The sequence below is a fragment of the Elephas maximus genome, chromosome 3, assembly GCF_024166365.1.
Source record: "Elephas maximus indicus isolate mEleMax1 chromosome 3, mEleMax1 primary haplotype, whole genome shotgun sequence".
Classification (NCBI taxonomy): Eukaryota; Metazoa; Chordata; class Mammalia; order Proboscidea; family Elephantidae; genus Elephas; species Elephas maximus.
Genome location: NC_064821.1, coordinates 106,492,083 through 106,504,383, shown reverse-complemented (window position 1 = coordinate 106,504,383; position 12,301 = coordinate 106,492,083). Strand labels below are relative to the sequence as shown.

General features: G+C 41.5%; 1 protein-coding gene across 5 annotated transcripts in view; it reads right to left on the bottom strand.

The window, feature by feature from the left end:
• Positions 1–12,301, bottom strand: part of NFIA (nuclear factor I A) — a 415,535-nt gene that overhangs the window by 130,417 nt on the left and 272,817 nt on the right. For all 5 annotated transcript variants that reach the window (XM_049879426.1, XM_049879428.1, XM_049879423.1 and 2 more), the window contains exon 4: positions 7,148–7,222. In XM_049879426.1, the coding sequence (XP_049735383.1) occupies positions 7,148–7,222 (75 nt within the window). The remainder of the gene's footprint in view (positions 1–7,147; positions 7,223–12,301) is intronic.

The window sequence follows — 12,301 nt, the reverse complement described above, 5'->3', positions numbered from 1 at the left end:
ATTCTGTTTTAGTAGTTCCGTCATGTCAGGTTAGATGATTGCCAATAGTTCTTACTGGCCAGAAAACTGATGTGAATGGATACGGGTACTCACAGACACACAGGGGACCTGGAAACTTAAATGAGAAGTTTAAAAAGGAACTGCGATTTCGGTCTTAAGGACAATGCCTGTGTGAGAATAGAGAAATAGTGCACATTTCTAAAGCAGAACACAGCCACTAGGGTGCCACCTCATGCCAGGCTGAGGCATAGCCTGGTTCCATTCACTTGCTCTCTCCATTGACAAACAACTCGGGAATCCTGCAGCCGACCCAGCAGCCCAGCTTTGTGGCAGCGCCAGGACAATTCAGCTGCTGGATTTTAATAGATTCTGCAGCACTGCAACAGTAACCAAAATCAGTCTGGGTAACTGAGCGTGGTTTTCACACCCAAAGATTCTCAGGCTGGCCACAGTGTACTGAGAACCCTGGCTTTTCAAAATTCCAGGGCCGTGAAGTCATTCCCAGCCACGAAGTTTACTTAACCCTTGCAGCCGGCTCGGGTGTACAAACCACTGCTAGAAAATTAGAACCCACCAGGCCAGAGTCACAATGGTCTGTGTGTATTTGTGGTTTTCCTCTTTCCCAGTGAAGTATTTAAGGCTTCAGAGTCACTCCACCAACTTCAAGTAAAATAGAGTCAGCACTTTAGAAGGAAATGGGCAGAAGTAGTAGATTTTTAGGGAGAACTTACTGGGTTCCTACCAAGAAGGGTATTTGACAGCCTCCAAGCACACACTTTGAGGAAAACAGTGGCAGAAAATAAACAAAGGAGTGGCTGCTGCCAGAAAAAACTATCTAAGCAGCATCATTTAGCAGCCTCAGAGTGGGCTCTCTTTGTAACAACTTCATGGGAAAGAGACCAATCTGAAAATGCCCCTAGAAGTCTTTGTTTCAAAATGCAGCATCATGTAAGAGCCATTTCAACAGATGGTTCCTGTCTCCTTCCTCATAGCATTATGTTAAAACAACTTTAGCGATTCTGAACCACATTGTTAGCACTTGTAAACCCCCTCCTCCAAAGCTGAGAATACTTCTCTTTCTCTCTGGCACAGTGTCTAGCTGTCTGCATTTTCTCCCTCCCCTGCAACAAAGTAATAAATAACTAGAACTACTTTCAGATGGCCCTTTCACATGGTGGAAAAGGTATGAAGAGAACGAATAGAATATACGCTTGTTTTTATGCTACAGCACTTCCCTGCTGCTGAGATAATCAGAACTTTCCTGTCCTGCATTTCGTGGACTTGAGATGATAATGCAAAAAATCAAAGGATAGGTGGGCAGGAGGCAAAGGTCAAAGGGGAATTAGTGGGAGCCTGCAGCTTCAACCTGCCAGCAAGAACTCCCGATTCCAAGAGCTTCATGCATCTGATCAGTGTAACTGGATGTCAAGCAACCTTGTTGTCTGACTCCTTCACCTCTGGATTTGTGAGACTAAGCCAGCAGCTTTCTCCTAAGTTTCTCTGCCACTGCCACCCTCTGTAGTAACACTATTTTAACCCTTTTGTGACTTGTGGAACATACAGTATCCCACCCACTTTTTATGCCTCTGAAGTTCCATGGGAGTATACTTTTCCCTCTGGAAGTATTTGCTTCCTTCCAGTAGGGACTTGTGTAACAGTTAAAGATGAAAGAAGTGTTCATTGAAGCAAAATAGCTAGGGTATTAGGCAAAACAGAGGTTCCCCGCATACCCAAAGGGAAGGTGCCCTGCAATAAAGCCTGTTACCCAAGACCAGTGGGCCAGATGGGCTCCCACAAATCACATATTTTCACATAATATTTCTCAAAAACTGTATTACCAATGAAAAATTTACAACACCCTCAATGACTCAGCATGTATTCCACTACTGAAAACACATGGTATTAACAAAAAATTCAAAGCAGAAAATAATTGGATTTTGAAAGGGATAAACAATAAACTTAGCACATAGGTATTTCAAGGAATCCTCATGAGAAGATCCTGAAATAGCACCACCCTCATTAAATTTAAAAGGAGAAAAGCTACAAACAGAAACTAATTGTAAACCTAGGGAAAAATGAGTACTTTTCTTAGCAATTTTTTAAAAATATTGAATACTAAAGATTCAGAAAGAGGAAAAGTTTTCAAACTCGGATCACCATTAGTGTGAGATACCCAGGCTATATACATGGTCATCATTAGGTGTAATTCCCTGGTGGCACAGTGGTAAAGAGCTCAGCTGCTAACCAAAGGTCAGCAGCTTGAATCCAACAGCTGCTCCTTGGAAACCCTATTGGGACAGTTCTCCTACGTCCCACAGGGTCACTATGAGTTGGAATCGGCTCCACGACAACAGGTTTGGTTTTGGTTTGGGGAAGACTGGATGGAGCTGGGACAGATAAGAGGAGGTTAAGAAGACATTTATAACACAGTGGAAGAAATTCTAAGAAATTGCGATCATTAAAAAACATCCACGATGAATCTGTGAAACATTTCAAAACATGGAGGAACCTGGAAGGCGTTATGCTGAGTGAAATTAGTCAGATGCAAAAGGACAAATATTGTATAAGACCACTATTATAAGATCTTGAGAAATAATTTAAACTGAGAAGAACACATTCTTTAGTGGTTATGACAGTGGGGAGGGAGGGTGGGAGAGGGTTATTTACTGATTAGATAGTAGATAAGAACTACTTTAGGTGAAGGGAAGGGCAGTACTCAGTACAGGGAAGGTCAGCTCAACTGGACTGGACCAAAAGCAAAGAAGTTTCCAGGATAAACTGAATGCTTCGAAGGTCAGCGGAGCAAGGGCGGGGGTTTGGGGACTATGGCTACAGGGGACATCTAAGTCAATTGGCAAAATAAATTCTATTAAGAAAACATTCTGCATCCCACTTTGAAGTGTGGCGTCTGGGGTCTTAAATGTTAACAAGCGGCCATCTAAGATGCATCAATTGGTCTCCACCCACCTGGATCAAAGGAGAATGAAGAACACCAAGGTCACAAGATAATTATGAGCCCAAGAGACAGAAAGGGCCACATGAACTAGAGACTTACATCATCCTGAGACCAGAAGAACTAGATGGTGCCCGGCCACAACCGATGACTGCCCTGACAGGGAGCACAACAGAGAACCTCTGAGGGAGCAGAACAGTGGGATACAGATGCTAAATTCTCATAAAAAGACCAGACTTAATAGTCTGACTGAGACTAGAAGAATCCCGGCAGTCATTGTCCCAAACCTTCTGTTGGCCCAGGATAGGAACCATTCCCAAAGACAACTCATCAGACATGGAATGCACTGGACAATGGGTTGGAGAGAGATGCTGATGAGAAGTGAGCTACTTGTATCAGGTGGACACTTGAGACTGTGTTGGCATCTCCTGTCTGGAGGGGAGATGGGAGGGTAGAGAGGGTTAGAAACTGGCAAAACAGTCATGAAAGGAGAGACTGGAAGGAGGAAGCGGGCTGACTCATCACGGGGAGAGTAAATGGGAGTATGTAGTAAGGTGTTTTGGTTTAGTAAGGTGTATATTAGTTTATATGTGAGAGACTGACTTGATTTGTAAACTTTCACTTAAAGCACGATAAAAATTATTTTTTAAAAAATCCATGAAAACTAATTATTTTACTTGTTTTGGTTTACATGAGAATCATTTTAACCTTAAAAAAAAAAACTATGCCACAATTAATAAGCTAAAAGTTCATCAGCTCCAACAAATAATTAGTCATTAAAAGCATAGGCTCCTTGGATGTCATTTAGTTCTATAGTGCAGTTATAGGAGAGGTCATAAAATAAATACCTGCAGTCAGCTAGCTGCGAACAGCAAAGCAAAAAGAGCACATTTCTTAACCTCTTTGAGCCTCGTGGTCTCCTTCACCCGTAAAAACGGACAATAACACTAACCATGAGAGGATTAAATGAGATAATGTTTATAAGGTGTCTTGACAATGCCTCGAAGGCGATGGGTTTTTTTTTTTTTTTTTTTTTTGACAATGCCCAGTACATGGTGTATGCTTAATAAATGCTAGCAACTATAATTTTTCACATTATTGCATCATGCTCCTAGCAGGGCTAACATCATGGGTTTAATCAGCTTATGTGCTAGTTGGCTTACTTCTATTCCAAGGATGCAGAGTGCACCCCAGCCCCACTCATCTATAAAAAGTGCCCACTGTGACTCTAAAATGGACCCAGCTCTTTCAGCACGGGGAAGGAGGAAGCACTGTAAGGAATGGTAAGGACTTCAACTGCATCCTTAGGCTTCTCTAAGTGTTCAGTCCTTCAGAAAGGTGTGAGGGTGAGAAAACCTGAGCTGGGGGATCCTTGTCCCAGCAGCCAGAGCAATCTTTCTGTGAAATAGACCCTGACAAACCTGGATTAAGGATCTGCGAGAGGGAAGGGCCTCTGGATCGCAGTTGACCAGTTTGGCCTGAAGCCATGATTTAGCTGACACAGCCCTGTCCCACTCTTGCCAAACAGTTTCAGTCAGCAGGAGGCCATGTGTGAGTGAGTCCTGGAGCGATTACACAGCAGTGTGCAGAATCGGAAAGCATTCAAGAGCCAAGTGATGGTCATGATGCCAGGCATCCACTGCATAGCCCCTAAACAGGGACAGGAAACAGAACCAGGTCCCTCTGCAAATTCAATCCCTGGTCCGCCATGGCCTTGGGCAGCCTGGAAGGCTGCTTTTGAATTCACTTGGCAGCCATTCCTGCTTAGACTGAAGGGAGGTCTAGTAAAGCTTGGAAATGATAAGCCCTGGGATACAGGCCTCAAAGGAAGATACAGGAAGTAGAAGAAGGGCAAGATGCTGGGGATGGTTCTGAGAGTATGAGCCATCTCAGACAAACCCCAGGCCTCGGGACACTGGTTGTAATAAAGGGTGAATGTCCCCATTATGGCAGCCAGGGTAGAAAAATATGCTCTAGTGTCCCAATCTTAGAGTTAAAAGGATTTTTCCCCCTCTTTTCACTCTTTAAGCCTATGTTTATATTCCAGTGAGAGCTCAATGAATATACTTCCTTGATAACAAAACAGTGACAGATACATTTTGATACTCTATATACTACTATTATAATGAGAACAATGTAGGATACTGACCACTGACCACTTTCAAAAGCCTTAAAAACTTAAAAAAAAGAAAAAGGCACAAATATATGTCTATGCCGAGTGACTGGCTAATTAGCTGTGCTATAACTAAGGGCAAGGAAACCCTGGTGGCGTAGTGGTTAAGGGCTATGGCTGCTAACCAAGAAGCTGGCAGTTCAGATCCTCCAGGTGCTCCTTGGAAACTCTATGGGGCAGTTCTACTCTGTCCTATAGGGTTACTATGAGTCGGAATAGACTCAACGGCAGTGGGTTTGGTTTTTGTTTTTTTTTTGTAACTAGGGCAGTGTATAGCCTCCCAGTTAACAAGGCAATCTAGTCTTTACTTAACTGGTTGCTACTTCAATCACAAAATTCCTGGGTGGTGCAAACGGTTAACACGCTCAATTGCTAATTAGAAGGTTGGTGGTTTCAGTCCAGCTAGAGGTGCCTCGGAAGAAGGGCCTGATGATCTACGTTCAAAAATTCCACCATTGAAAACCCCAAGGAGTACAGTTCTACTCTGGGACACAGGGGCTTGTCATGAGTTGGAGTTGACTTGATGGCAGCTGGAGCTTCAATCACACTTCATTGATATGATAGCAACTGCTCCATTCCAAGTCACAACCTGCTGCCCTAATGCATCATTTGTTAGGGTTCCAAATTCTCTACAACGAACACCTCAGCATCAGCCAAGGGTCCCAGACTCCCAGAATCCTAACACCCATAGTAACCTTCCAGCTAATTTCCCTCTCTATTCTCTTGTTGCAGATTTCTTCAAATTCCCTCAGGCCAATATGGATTCTAGCATCACACAGATTTAGCTCAAACATTTACCCACCGTTTGACTTTGGCTAACCCACTTAAATAGCTCTTCAATTTCGCACATATGTAGAAAGGGAGTAATTTCTTATCTGACAAGTTTATTGCAAGGATGGACAGCATACCTGAAACCCTAGCACAGTGCCTGGCAGATAGTAAATGCTCAGTAGCCATTAGAGTCTCTTTCCATCCACTGCCTCACCCTCAGATTTCCTGCCCCCACCTGTAGCCCTCTTTCTGGACTCTTAAGAGTCTCCCAGGCTATGAATGACTGAAATAAGAGCTGACGGAAACAGTGACTGTGGAATCAGGGATAGCCTGGCTTGCTTGACCGGACATCTTGTCATGGGATTGACTGGTTTACTGGGTCAATCTTGCAATCCCATAATGCAGTGAATAGGAGGTAGGAACTTGAAATGAAAATATTTATTTTTACTCTGCCTTAGTCCAAAAAGGATTGGATACAGCTTGAGATCAATTTTAAGAACGTAAGTTTAACTACAAGTGGTATTTTGAAGTGGGTGGAGGGTAGAAAGTAAAAATTTAAAAACTGGTATTTCTTTTTTCTTCTTTTTATTGAGGCATAGGACATCATAGGCACTACAAGTATGTTTTGAAATAAAAACAAAGAGATGATCTTGAGGGAAGGCACGAGTGTGTGTGTGTAAGAGAGAGAGACACACACAGAGAGAGACAAAGAAAGACAGAAAGCATGGGAATGAATCCTATACCTCCTCTTTGGACTGTAGGGATTACCTCATAGCAAAAATACAATCAATGACCCTTTGATCAATGGAACAGGGTGGTGACAGGTACTCTTAATTCACTGTTAGTGAGTATTGACAAGCTGGTAATGATCAGGCTGTACTGTGTCACTCATGCTGAGGGCATTAGCATTCTTTAAAGGTCAAAAGCAAATTCTCTTAAAATGCAGAGTTTCTTAGAAATCAGGGAAGCCTTGTAATTTTTTTTTTTTTTAAACCAAGTTCACACTATAAACTAGGGAATATGCGAGACGCTCGGGATTTCAGTTCACTCCCCACGCCTCACATTAAAATGATATTTAATTTTTCCTCATTTAAATTCTTGGCTGTCAAACGAACTGCATGGCAAAATTCTTCCAATGGGTGAATGAAAAGGGGATTCTGAAAGTTATTTATGTCTCTAAGAGGCCTAGGCAGACAGTAAGCGCAAACTCAAGGCAAATCTGTACCAAGTCAAAGCAAAATTATACTTACTCTGTGACACTCTTACTAGCTCAGTCACACTAAAAACACCTGATGTGACAAAACTGTCCTGGAAGACCAAATGTCCTGGAGAAACAAAAACAAAAGAAAACAAAGTGTCATAAGTAGAAGACATTTGACAACAGAATTCTAAATATTTAGTTTCATTATGATTAAAAGGCTGTGATGCCTAATTTCATACTCTGCTCTAGTTAGAGGTTACGTGGGAGGGCACAGTCATTTAGTTAGGCAGATAGTTTTTTGGTTTGAATCTGGAGGTTATGGAAAGCTCTGACACAACCACTGGGTGATTTTTGAAATGGTTGAGAAACTTCAACAGGAAATCTGAAACAAAGACCGTAATAATAAATGGTTGCCTTAGGTAACCTCTGAGACCTAAACAACTGGAATCAAAAAAGGTATTCCTAAGAGTCAACCAGGATAGCCAAGTACCAGAGTAGTTTTTAAACATTATGCTCTAAAGAAACATGTGATCAGGATTAGCTATCCACTCATTCAAGTCAAATAAGATTTAAAGACGTTCCCGTCATTTCTGGAGGCTCTACAGGAAGGATCTTAAAAAAAGGCAGAATAGAAAAAGCAAGCCCCAACCCTGAAACATGAAAACAAATACTTCTGAGCACAAGTAAAAATTACGATTTGTTTAGAAAACAAGAGTTTTTTTTTGTGTGTTCTTTTTTAAAAAATAAATGGTTCAAAAAACTGCTTAAGCTTTCAATTTTGTACCTGCTTCATTTTTGCTGGAGGTAATTAATTTCCTTTAAGGTATCTGATATTACATCTATCACCAATAACTCATTTAATTTTATGGTATGTGCAGAAACTGAAGATGTATAAATGGTAAGAATACGTAATCAATAATGTAGGCTTTCTCTCTTGTCTTTAAAGTTTTCTGATGCTATGAGTCTCACATAGACAGACACTGGTTGAAAGGTCTGTTTTAGGGTCAGTTAAATCACCTGTTTTAAAATTAGGTCAGAGGAGAAGTCATTGGCTGAAAGGATTTTTGAAATAACTGTCTTTGAAGAGATTTAATGTAAGAAAATAAACTACTCTGAACAGAAAACAGTCCACAAATAAAACTTACATTATTGATGAAAGCTAGATTTTGCCCACTACTAACCAGAAGTTAGTTTTTTTTTTTTTTTTTTATACTCAGGTGTATGCACCAATATACTTGTTAAATATCATGCTCATAAAACATACACAAATTACCATGTTTTAAAGGATTATAAATGGACCCTACAAAAATTCTTTTTCTTTTGGTTACAAAAGACTTTTGCATAAGAAATATTTTTACTGAAATGTAAAAGAAAACTTCAGTTAACATTTTTATCGACGATCTTTTAGATAAAATAGCTCAAATGGTTAGGATCTGCAATAATCGTAAATTGCTTCTTGTAAGTAAAATGCTAAAATATCATTTGAAGAAGTGCTTAAGGAATTTCACCTCTCAAAACAACCCAGAGCCAGTTATTTCACTGCCTTTGATTTGGTAAGCATGCCTGGGGGGTGTTTTCTCTTGATTAAGAAAGCTGAGAAGTTAAAAAAAAAAAAAAAAAACTTAAATAAAAATTCTCTAGTGAGGTCTTGGCACAACAGATCATAACATCTTCTACTGCGACACCGTTCACATTGAATTTATCTCACAGACCATAACAAAGGAAATCCAACTACAATGTACACGAAATTAAATTTGACTTGAAGTACATATAACAATTGCAAGGAAATTCAGAGTTGAATGGGAAAATCTGGGCTGATCTTCAGCTCTTGATCCGCGCTATCTGCGTCACTTACTTGCGGGCTGATACTTGTTTCACTTTCAGTCTTTGAAATTCCTTATTTTAAGGGCGACAGGACATGAATTTCTGTACAGAGTGAATGTGCATACATACGCTTTAATGCAGCCACACACACACAAAGCCAAAGATTTTTAAAAATTAGTTTGTTCCAAGGACTAGAGAAGGGTAAAACATCTGTTTTCATCCGTTCAAACTACTATTTTTCCTTGGTTGGTCCTTTTCTTTTGCCCACCTCCTAAATGGTGGTGGTCTCCAGGCTCTATGCTCTCATATCTCTCTCTCTGTCTATGTGTATAAACCCAATGCCCTTTAGTCAATTCCGACTCATAGCAACCCCACAGGACAGAGTAAAACTGCCCCATAGGGCTTCCAAGGAGCACCTGGTAGATTTGAACTGCTGACTTTTAGGTTAGCAGCTGAGTACTTAACCACTGCACCACCAGGGCTCCAAAGTATATATCTACTTTGACTGGTAGCTGATGTCACAGGAGTAGATGTTAGGAAATATATATATACACATACATGGAGCCCTGGTGGCGTAGTGTTTAAGAGCTTGGCTGCTAACCTAAAGGTCAGCAGTTCAAATCCACCAGCTGCTCCTTGGAAACCCTATGGGGCAGTTCTACTCTGTCCTATAGGGTCGCTAAGAGTCAGGATTGACTCATCAGCAGTGGGTTTGGTTTTCGTTTTTTTACATATGCTTTACCCACACAGACACACACACACACGTATATTTATGTTTCCAAAGTTATTTTATCTATTTCCACGACATCAGCTGCCAGTTTAGACTGTGATATTTATAAAAACTAGAATAACACTTGTTTTGTTCACACTGTTTCCTTAATGCCTGGGACAAAGCAGTTAGAAGGGGAATATTTATTGAATAAGTGGAGGAATGAATCTCTAGGCCAATGACTCTCAAGTCTCTACCTTCTGCCAAGATCTCTCTTCTCAGTTCCAAACTCATAAATCTAGATGTTTATTGGACATTTCTACCTAGATAGCCCATAGGAATCTCAGACCCAACATGTCCAAAGCTGAATCCGTCTTCTTCCTCCCCAAACCTGTTCTTGGTCTTTCCAGTTCTGCATATCACCGAACCACCCACCGTTCATCTAGTTTTCCGTGGTTTGGTGTCATCCCTGACTCCTACCTCTTATAATCACCCACACCCAACTAATCCCCACTGATTCCATTTCCTTACTATTTCCTGACCCCATGTATGTTTCCATGTCCTCCACAGGACTGTGGTTCAGGCTCTTGCCATTTCTCACCGGCTTCATGGGACAGCCTCCTAACTGTTCTCTGCCATTCATCTTGGCCACCACTCCAATCCACTCTCTATTCTATAGCCAGAATTGTCTCAATAACAGGCAAATCTGATGATTGATTTGTTCATCCAATGCATATTTACTGAGCACCTACCACGTGTCAGGCATTGTGCTAGGAACCTGAGCTACAGTCCCCACGTTTAGGGAGCGTACAGTCTAAAGTAGAGTCAGCCATAAACATGTAAAACCAAGCAGATTATTTTAAAAATCATAAATGACATAAGTTATATGAAGAAAGCAAACAGCATTGCATGGTAGAGGATCACAGAAAGGACTGCTTTAGAAAGGCTGGTCAGGGAAGTCTCTTTTTAAGAGCTTACATCTGAAAGATACTAAGGAGCCAGCCAGGAAAACAAGGGGCAAGAGGTATCCATGCAAAGGGAGTAGCATAAGGGCTCTGAGGTAGGAAAAAACAAAGTGTTGCAGAAACTGAGATAAATCTAACGTATCCAGAACTCACTGCCCTGTCAGAAGTCTTCTACGAGCCCCACAAAGCTTTCATACGATGCCTTCTGTGATATAGCCTCTGCTTCTCTCTTCAGGCTCATTTTTTATCTCGTCTCCCACTTCCCACTCAACCCTATGGAAACTACATGCTCTTCCCTGGCCCTGGTTCACCTGTTCTTATTGTTAGGTGCCATCGAGTCAGTTCTGACTCCTAGCAACCCTACAGGACAGAGGAGAACTGCCCCATAGGCTTTCCAATGAGGAGCTGGTGGATTTGAAGTGCCCACCTTTTGGTTAGCAGCCAAGCTGTTAACCACTACACCACCAGGGCTCCCTGGCTCACCTGCCTATCCCATATCGTTCCTTCTTCCTGAACTGCCTATTCTTCCTACTCTTTGCTTGGTCAACTCCAACTTATACTTTAGGACTCAGCTTTGTTGTCACCTCTACCAAAAACCTTCCTTAGCTGCCCCCACCACTGGGGAAGACTTCTTTTCTCAAAACGGATCCAGTGTACTACGTATAGCTCTATTCTAGGACTTAGAACTCTGAATATAACTTTGACCTTTTCTGATATTAGACTGTAAGACATAGCATCTTCTGTGTCTCTGGCCCTCCACAGCCTAACACATTAAGTACTCCAGCTATGCCTCCAAATGAACAAAACAGAAATTGAGCTGAAGTATGTTTGTTTTCCTTTTTATAAAAACTTTGACAGAACTTACCTCTCTTTCTCATTCCTAGTGATTTAGTTTGAACTAAAATTAAGCCAACCTGTATCTGAAAACTATTACAATGAACCGTCCAAACACTCCCTCCAAACCAAACCTGAACCAGGACAGGATAGACAATCCATTTAGATTAAGCCTCCCATCAAGAAGTTCAATCAGTTCTCTGATGAGAAATGTCTGGGGATTTTCCTATTGTCATGATTATGGCTCAAATTTTGGGAGATCAAGTAAAAACACAGTTAAAGAGCAACATTAATTAACAGATATATGGGGCAGAAAATTTTTTAAATAATAATTTTTAAAAAATCTAGACCCAACAGGGGACATCTAAGTCAACTGGCATAAAAATATCTATTAAGAAAACATTCTGCATGCCACTTTGGAGAGTGGTGTCTGGGGTCTTAAATGCTAGCAAGCAGCCATCTAAGATGCATCAACTGGTCTCAACCCACCTGGAGCAAAACAGAATGAAGAACATCAAAAACGCAAGGTACCTATGAGCCCAAGAGACAGAAAGGGCCACATAAACCAAAGACTACATCAGCCTGAGACCAGAAGAACTAGATGGTGCCCGGCTACAACTGATGACTGCCCTGACAGGGAACACAAAGAGAACCCCTGAGGGAGCAGGAGAGCAGTGGATGCAGCCCCCAAATTCTCGTAAAAAGACCAGACTTCATGGTCTGACTGAGACCAGAAGGACCCCAGTGGTCATGGCCCCCAGACCTTCTGTTAGCCCAGGACAGGAACCATTCCCAAAGCCAACTCTTCAGACAGGGATTGGACTGGAAATGGGATAGAAAAAGATGCTGGTGAAGAATGAGCTTCTTGGAT